The 9,233-nt window shown below is 37.1% G+C and overlaps 1 protein-coding gene across 1 annotated transcript; it reads left to right on the top strand.

Annotated features, from left to right (window-relative positions):
• The first annotated feature begins 79 nt into the window (after window positions 1-79).
• LOC140944464 (CTD nuclear envelope phosphatase 1A-like) lies at window positions 80-8,917 on the top strand. The gene is made up of 9 exons (XM_073393606.1): window positions 80-345; window positions 2,107-2,173; window positions 2,911-2,977; window positions 3,789-3,840; window positions 4,303-4,374; window positions 4,844-4,888; window positions 5,273-5,344; window positions 5,869-5,980; window positions 6,944-8,917. The coding sequence occupies exons 1-9, from the start codon at window positions 130-132 to the stop codon at window positions 7,126-7,128; spliced, it is 888 nt and encodes a 295-aa protein (XP_073249707.1). The 5' UTR covers window positions 80-129; the 3' UTR covers window positions 7,129-8,917.
• The last annotated feature ends 316 nt before the right edge of the window (window positions 8,918-9,233 follow it).

Raw genomic sequence — 9,233 nt, 5'->3', positions numbered from 1 at the left:
GAATAAGTTGTAGCGATAACGAGGTTAACTATCCCAGGGCCCTTAGCGGCCAGGCTCGTTCCCAGCAAATCATGCGCTTTCGATCTGAGAACACAAACATGGTGTCTTCACCGGTCAGAATATAGCGTTATGAGTACAAAAGTTTGGAGTTCGAGCTTGCGGACAGTTTTTGTTTTTTCCAAGAGTTTGTGCTCGGGTGTCTTCAAGAAGTTCTCAATGTGGGTGCTTGCGACCATGGATTGTTTGAGAAGTTTGTACAACATCATAGGAATTCGATTTTTCGTGATGGCCCTAATCAAGATTTGGACACTCATACTGTACGTTCTGAGAAGGAACTTAAAAAAGGTATGGAGGGAATTACATAAATCCTCGAACAAGGTGAAAATCAAAGCAGATAATTTGCCTTGTTTGCTTATGTTGTGGACGCGCTGCAATCTGTATGGAAGCAAATTATTTACTTGCACCAATATAAGCCCAAGTTGTCAATCTGATGCATATTTTTGCGAATTAAATATTAAATTTGCTTTAAATCTGCTATACTCTCTCATGTGGCCCATAGACAGTTATGGCGTTAGGGTTATTGAATTTGCAGCGATTTTATTTGAGTTTGATTATTATTTAAACTTCACCTTTGGCAAGCTAATAACGAGGTGTTTTGTTAGACAAACAAGGAAATTGAAAGGTTAAGTTATGCAGTCATTCATTTTGAATTGCCAAGAGCTGAGGCATTTGGTTACGTTCAGGTGTTATTAGGTCACGCCTTTTTCCCCGGGGCAACTTTTGATTTGTTTGTTGCATTGTCTGATATCTTTCATTTTTCATCGCAAACTGCAAGCTTTCAGTTATAGCTTTGCCCTTTACAAAACGGAAGTTGATAAGAAGCAAACAATTAATTGATGTACATTGCACATGTACAATTTTGTAACCTCAATTCTCTGCAGGAAAGTTTTCACTCACTTGATAGCACTTCTGAATCCGGTAGTATGATATACTTTTATAGCTTGAGGGTGATTGAGTTGCCAAGCAGCACACGTGTAACAAACTCGAGAAAGAACAAAGGCTTTTTTTGGTTGTTTTTGCTTTTTTATCCTGAATTATGTAATTCAAATCTTTGACATTTTTGCCGGCAGAGTAAAACTTTACCTTTTATAGTGGACCTATCCTTGCTTTCATTGTTCTACTGAATATTATTTACATTATAGTTTCCAAACTAAATCCCTTGTTACACTACTCTGCAGTTCAAAGAAAGTACAGATTATGTTGTGAATTATTATTTCATTGATTAGATATTGTCAGTGGCAGTAATCTAATTTAATTTTATGCAGTCCAACTCTTCTTTTTCCCTGAGATTTATACCTTTGCATGTAGGTGGAAACGAGTGCAAGGTGTTCAAACTGATTTAGTCTAAATAATGACTGTAACAACAATAAATGAAAACATTTTCAGGAGCACATATTATTACTATTATTGTTATATTTTCTTTATCATCATCATTATCTTTATTATTATCATTATCAATAGTCATTCATGATCATTATCTTTGTCATTAACATTATTGCTATTGTTGTTATTGTTATTATTGTTGCTGTTATTATCATTAGAGCAATTTTACTTGACCCATGAAAAAGTTAGTAACAACTAGTGCCAAATAGGTACAAATAAAGAAAAGAAGACAATAGAATTAGTGCATAATAGTTCATAGTATACTACTACCTATTTCAAGGGTTAAGTAAAATCACTTTATTATTATTATTATTATTATTATTATTATTATTATTATTATTATTATTATTATTATTATTATTATTATTATTATTATCATCATCATGATCATCATAATTTTTGCATCTAGCCAGGCATTTGTAAGGGAGGCATTTGGCACATTGGGGTTGTTTCTGGCAAAATCATATTTGCCCTCTTCCCATTTTTTGAGTATGAGACAAAAAGAGGACCACAAAATGAGGTTGTGACAGAGCTACTTTAACTCTACCTGCGGCAGCAGCCCTGGCTGGTCTTCCATCCATGTTGGCTGGTTGTTGCTCTAACCTGTAATATTTAAGTTCATTGTTGCTTTTAATACCAATTAATCAATGTCTTTTTACACAGGTTATACAACACAAGACTGTAAAGTATCAATTGTTTCCCCTTTCACCCATATCTACTCAAAGATTAAGTAAGTATACCCATCACAAAAAAATAAAACAAAATTTAGCTTTTTTATACATGTTGTACAGTAGTTTTTTTTTTCTCAGATAATTTTTGTTTTTCTTTTGTTTTTGGGTATGGTAATGTACAACTGTATGCTAATGAGTTGAAACAAAGGAAAGATAAGAATTACCTGAGTTAAGAAATTAACTACGCAGGGCTGTCAATAAGGGTTGGTAGCCAGCCAAAACCTCTGGCTAGTTAGCCATCCTAAGCTGGCTACTTTCATCTCCTTCTACCATTAAGTCTGCTAACAAAAAATAAGCACCATCAAATAAAATTGTAGAGCATCTATTTCCCAGTAAATGGTTTTGAATGATAGTGAATGCACATTTAAACAGGTTTAGATCTGTAAAACATTCAAACTGTGCGATGTCGTGGAACGCTTGGGACATTTTGATGGCATTGTTCCCAGTCTTGCATGTATTCTGACAAAACAACGTGGTGTCCATAGTGGAAAATACCTCTTGAAAACCCCTAGAAACACGATTTCCGAGACTCTAACTTTCAGAGTGTCCCTACATGTAGATACCTTGGCCCTAAGTAACTTGTTCCTTTGGTGCGAGTTCAAAAGCCGCCTACTATTCATTATCAGCCTGCTACTTAAAAACTTTTTGACAGGCCTGACTATGACATATATGTATGAACGGTGAATTTTTGTGTTCCTCTTGGTACTAAGAAGTAATAATGTATTTTTATTTCCAGGACTAGTAAAAAGAAAAACTTTAGTTCTTGACTTGGATGAAACACTTATACATTCACATCATGATGGGTAAGGAACCTTTGATTTACCAGGAAAAGAAAAATATGTGCCTTGTCTATGGCCATCTGCCACTTCCTTTGGAAACATAATTATTTAATATTTCAATAATATTGACAGAATAACCGACGTCTGAAGGTTGACAAAAATTATAATACTGAAGCTTTGGACTGAATCCCACAGTAACTTAGCTAAGTCTTGTCATATAACAACAAGTAAAGTCATTAAGATTTTAGTACAATTTATGAGTCACCATGTCTATTAATTTTATGGTTGCCAGGATGCATGGGGGCATCTTGTTGTGATTAAATTGGCCCTTTATTTTCCTGCAATAAAAAGATTTATTAATGTCCTTGGTCTCTGACCAAAGCCTGTGGAATCCTTACAAGTTTTCTTAGCACTTTGAAATAAAATAATCTGAGGAGGGCAAAACAGGGTTTGCACTCACCTTGAAAGTCCTTGAATTTTAAAATAAAAATTCAAGGCCTTGAAAGTCCTTGAAAATTGCAGTGGGTGCTTGAAAGTCTTTCAATTTCGGTGCTAACTTTGTCCAACCCGGATTTTCGTGTACCTAAAAGGAGCAAACACAGAAAGACCTTCAGGATAAAATTGCCCACATTGAACATTGAAGAACTAAAACAAGACATATACTCAAGGCTTTTTTTACATTGAATGGAGTCCTTGAAAATGGGAAATGTGTCCTAGAAAAGTCCTTGAATTTTTTGTTCAAAAAAGGGTACAAACCCTGGCAAAAAATAGTCAAACTACACTGTTATACTCTTAAAAGGTAATAATACACCTTTTCTTTTCATTTCATCTTTAGTGTTCAAAGACAGACCGTAAGGCCTGGAACTCCTCCAGATTTTGTACTTCGGGTAAGAGAGTATTGATTTAAGGAAAATCATAACAAAGAGGTTCTTATGTCATTTTGGCAGTAAGTGAGTTGCGCCTGAATACATGACTGTATAGTTTAACTGCAAGCTTAAGGAACATTTTAAACTTTTCTCACCCTAATTAATCTTAGAACACAAAGAAAACCCTGGTTAATCTGGGAATGGATTTTACCTACATGTACCTGTAACTGATACTTTGTGGTGATTTTTTAGTTGTTGCAAGGAGACAGTATTCCTGGTACATTTTGTTAATTTTAATTTTTTTATCGTCATGAAAGACAAGGATTACCATTTATCACTGGCCAATGAATTACTGCAGTTGTCATTATTTTACAATGTAATTTGCCCCTACGAAAATGACAGTGCAGCTAGAAAGATTATCTTTATTTTACGTTTTGTCCTCTTCTCAACCAGTTAAAAAATGCTTTTTAATTGATTTCACAGGTCACAATAGACCATCACCCAATCAGATTTTTTGTTCACAAAAGACCTCATGTGGACTTCTTTCTTGAATGTGTGAGTATCCCTTTCACCGCCTTGTTGCAGAAGATGAGCACTGTTTAAACATTATGGGACAGTATTCTTTAAGGCGTGACAGGAATGATTTTTTGATCAAAACATACCCAAACGATGCTTGTAAAATGAGTGTGGGTTAATGGTATGGGATAGGGTTAATGGGTATCGTAAGGGTTAGTGGTCTGTGAATCCTTTACTTAAAAACAAGAGAGGTCTTTGAAACCAAGTAAATTTCATATCATAGGACAGTTTCTAACTTGCTGAAGAAAAAACTACCAAGATCATAATAAGTAAAGGCATTAACTTTCAGCTCCCTCCAAAAAATAAAGTCAGCAATTAGGTTTAATCATCCAGCTCTGATGTGCTTACATGTAGACATAGTATGATTTTGTTAAGCATAATGTAAAGGTATACTTCACAAAAACTTATGAAGTCCATAATGTGATTTTAATTTTGTTTTCTTTGACAGGTGAGTCAGTGGTATGATCTTGTGATTTTTACTGCCAGTATGGAGGTAAGACATCAGAGAGTGTCTTCTTTGTTACTCTATTTCATTTGTTTGTTTGTTTGTTTGTTTTTTTACTTAATTTTTTTTGCTGGGAGGTACATGTACCGCCGACTGGTACCCATTTGAGACTCAGCTGGATTCTTTCCTATATTCAGGGTGTCTGGTCCAGGCTGGATTCTCATCTGACCTTTTGTCAGGGGCTTTAAATTACTGAAGAGGTTGTGCTTCCTCTGCTCTGACATTTGAAAATGGTTAGACATCCTAGTCTTCTCCATTAAGAATGAAAATTAGCAGGCGTTGTCTCACAAAAGTTCGTTCATCTGTCTCCTGCCAATGGGGTTTTGGCTTATAGTAAGTTTACCATAAAGCTATTGTTTGCTTGTATTCTAGATCTATGGTGCTGCTGTTGCTGATAACTTAGACAGAAATAGAGGAATGTTAAATAGAAGATACTTCCGACAGGTAAAGTGCTGTAAATCAGGATCTTTTTTAATCATCCTTAACAAACTAGGAGAAGAGGACTTGTTCTCTTAGAGTTGATGGAAACTATTCTACTGGGGTGAGATCCACCTTACTTTGAATGTCCACTTTTTTTTCTTGTTTATACCTCATGCATTTTGATTCAAGCTATGTGTTAAAGTCAAAGAGCGAATACTCAGCTGTAGTCATGGATCATTGAGTGGACGGAACGGTTTTTATGCAACGCCAAGTTGCTAAACCCATCCCACTCTAAGGTTAAAACCTGAGATGACCTGAATTAAACAAAAACCACAAGATATTCTTTTTGTCAAGGCATGAAAAGGTCCATACGGAAATACCGAAATTAAACCCCTTAAAGAGCAAAATTTTTACAACTGGAAAAGGCCATTGCACCTCTGCCCTGTCCAGAAGAGACTTGGGCACCCCTGGACGTGCCAATACAGAGTATTTCATGTAGGTGTTATACGTTTTTGTGAGAACTAATGCAGTTTGTTTCCATTTTTCAGCACTGTACGTTAGATTTTGGTAGCTATACTAAAGATTTAACAATAGTCAATGAAGATCTGTCCTCAGTTTTTATTTTGGACAACTCCCCTGGTGCTTATCAATACAACCCAGGTAAAGCAGGAGGCACATAAAGTATAAGTAAAGTTAAACTTTGTTTGCTTTGTTTAAACTTTGTTTAAACTTTGTTTAAACTTTGCTTTGTGGCACCTTTCAGCTTGGGGGTTGATCTCCATCGGGGCCCTGAGTCTTAAAAACGTCTTTAACTTAAGAATTTGTGATTACATTTTATAGCATTTAAAACTACCTTTAAAAATCCCTAAAAAGTAATACAAGACGATACAAAAAAATACATTTTAAAAAGCCGAAATATTATAAAGTTCAAAGAAAACAAGATTAAAAATTGCGGTAACAGAAACTACCTTGCTCGGCGGCAGAAAGCCTGTATCCTCCCAGCGTTGGTAATGTTTAATGGGAGTTGAAAATTTTCCAAAATTTTTCAGCGAAGTTATTTTGGTTAAGCTTGGATGGCAGTCATTGTTTTTTGACGTTTATTACTTTTTTTCAGGCTGTAAGAGTGACAAATACACATCGCGCGAATCGTCTTAATTGCGGGCGAACTGCCGTTGGGTGAATCGACCTTGGGTCGAAGCGACCTGATACCACCAAAGGCTATGTTACACAGGACGATTCGCAACGACCATTTTCAGCGTAACACAGCACTGCAACATCGTTACAATTTTGTTGACGTAAAAGAGTCTTAATTGCAAATCGTCTCATGTAACGTCGCCTATTTAACCCTTTAAACCCTAAGATCATAATTTGAATTCTCATTTGCTGCCCCTATTCATTTGCTACAGAAGTAGAGGGGAGAAGTTGATAAAATATCAAGCAGATTCATCTTGTGTGATCATGTCAGTAATTCTCATGACCACTCTTTTTTACAAAGCTTGATATTTCAAGGAGAAATTTGATGCTGATTATTCTTAGGGCTTAAACGTTTAATACCATTCTATTGTAACTACTGATTGCTGCTTTTCACGTGCAAGCAATTTTAATTTTTAATTTTGTCCGCAGATAATGCCATTCCAATCAAGTCCTGGTTCGCCGATCCATCAGATACAGCGTTATTAAATCTTCTTCCAATGTTGGATGCGCTTAGATTTGTCTCCGATGTACGATCCATACTCAGTCGAAATCTACACCTACACTCGCCCTGCTACTTTGTTAAATCTTCAGCTAAGCCGGCACATGCCTTATAGATATTCCTGCATCCTCCAAAAGGATTTCTGCGCCATAAAACTGAAGGATTATAATAGAACTGCGACTGTACTATATATCGTTTCTGTTCTCTTGTTGCTTGTCAAGGACACATTAGCCATTTTAAGGGTAAGAGTGCGACTGGGTCGAGTTTGTATCGAATTGCACTGTGGGACTGTTTTTGGACCCAGTTTCCAGGTTACGTGATCTCGCGAATATAAAAGTACTGTAATACGGGCAACAAGATACTTGCAACTTGTCTTGCGAGTTTGCTGTAAAACGAGTGGATTGGCGATATTGCGCGTTTTACCACCCTCGAAAAAAAACCCTTGCGGCCTTGTTTGCTGCAAGACATGCTCGAACGTGGTTGGCAATACGCGCAACATCGCTATTCAACTCGTCTGGCAGCAAAGTCGCCAAACAAGTTTGCACGTTTTACTGTACCGCAAGGCGCGACAGCGTCGGTAGTTCTCTCAAACAATCCTATAATGCAATTTCATACAGAACTGATCCAGTCCTACGTACAATTTTAAGTGGCCTATAGGCAAAAATTCGAGCAAAGGTTCGACAGTTTACAGGTCATCTTCTCACTGTTAACAGGTTAGGTCCTCTTCAGGCTAGAGGATTAGTCTTCAGCGACTATTCTTTTTTTATATATATAAAGAACGATGAGTTTAAAAGAACAGTGTGTGCGGCTAGCTTGTCGTTGTCCTAAACGCCACAGGTACTTTGCGTGATCACACAAACAACGGCTGCAGTTGCAGACTACTAATGTTGACTTTTTAGTTGGCTGCAACAAAGCTGTTGCTCTTTTTCGGATTTTATAGCATGAGATGCTGATCAACAGCAAATAGTACCATGTGAAAGATCTGCCTTAGAGCTTTCTGTTGAAAAAGGTATACAGTCGACTCTCTCTTAACGGATACCTCTATAAGACGGACATCTAGAGTTGGTCCCTGCCTTTCTTTACTCCTTTTATTTGACTCTCTATAAGACGGACACCTCTCTAAGACGGACACTTAGTGCCGGTCCCAAAGGTGTCCGTCTTAGAGAGAGTTGACTGTACAAACAGGAGCCTATTCCCTTTTGGACTTGAAGAGGTTTAGTTATAGTATTGTCAATGATTTCGCCTGTCATCTTTAGCTACGAGCACTAAACTAGTACTGAACTTTGGTTGTAATAATCGCCACAGAACAAGAAAAGTGGTACCGACCCGTCTTCAAATTGAAGTAAATTGCCGTATGCTGTGAATGCGATTACAAATCTCTGTAATGTTTAGTAGGCCCGTTAACCATGCGTTTCACTTGCGTTTGTAATTAGAGGCGAAATCATTGACAATGTGACAAATCTGGTGCTCTGTGGGGAGACTGGACACCCGCTGACGATCCCTGGGTTTCTAGGATTGCTCCTAGAGCCAAGTTACGTTATGATATGCTGGCGGTTTCCATGGACACCTGCTGACCAATCCCTACACTTAAATACTTCGATGGTTCACGTTTCAAATGACGTTTTGTCGCAGAATGTTCACCTAGGGTTCGGTAGAAAGGCGAGTTAACCAGAATAGTAAGGTAACCTGTTTCCCAATTAAAACCCAGAAAATTGAAAACCGGTAGTAACGTGTTACACACGCACTGAAATTGATGAGCTTTTTGGCCATTGGACTTCTGTACAGGTCTTTTTGGTTATTTTTATGTCATGCTTGTATATATAACTTTGTCGATTACCTGTTTATTAGTGACAGCTGTAAAATCTTAAAGGAGGTTAATGAATAAATGGAGTTATATATGAGAACAGTAGTTTGACTGTATCGGTCAGTGTGAAAATGGAAAAACAGGAGTGAAGACTACCGCGCTTTACGACACCCGCTAATGCGGGCACCTCATGTCCTATTATGGATACTTTTCTTTGTCCCTGGGGAAAGGCCTTACCATTTCTCTCAATTCAAACCGCTTAATAATGCGGACAACGGACACTTGTTTCTTGCCCAATCAACAGATTCTCACAAAAAGTAACCTCCCTAAAGCGGACACTTCATTGTCAACTGTATTCGAACTGTATGCAGTAATAAACCTTTCTGTTTTGAAAGTTAAAAAAAAAAGAAACATTC

Source organism: Porites lutea, chromosome 1, assembly GCF_958299795.1.
Source record: "Porites lutea chromosome 1, jaPorLute2.1, whole genome shotgun sequence".
Lineage (NCBI taxonomy): Eukaryota > Metazoa > Cnidaria > Anthozoa > Scleractinia > Poritidae > Porites > Porites lutea.
The sequence above is the reverse complement of the archived record's forward strand: the minus strand, read 5'-3'. Positions and strand labels throughout refer to the sequence as shown.

Bases quoted from the DNA above. Each gene is read 5' to 3' on its own strand.
- LOC140944464 (XM_073393606.1), top strand. From the start codon at position 130: ATGAGTACAAAAGTTTGGAGTTCGAGCTTGCGGACAGTTTTTGTTTTT. The intron at 4,375-4,843 runs GTGAGTATCCCT...TTTCTTTGACAG, and splicing joins TGGACTTCTTTCTTGAATGT to GTGAGTCAGTGGTATGATCT. The intron at 5,345-5,868 runs GTAAAGTGCTGT...TCCATTTTTCAG, and splicing joins ATAGAAGATACTTCCGACAG to CACTGTACGTTAGATTTTGG.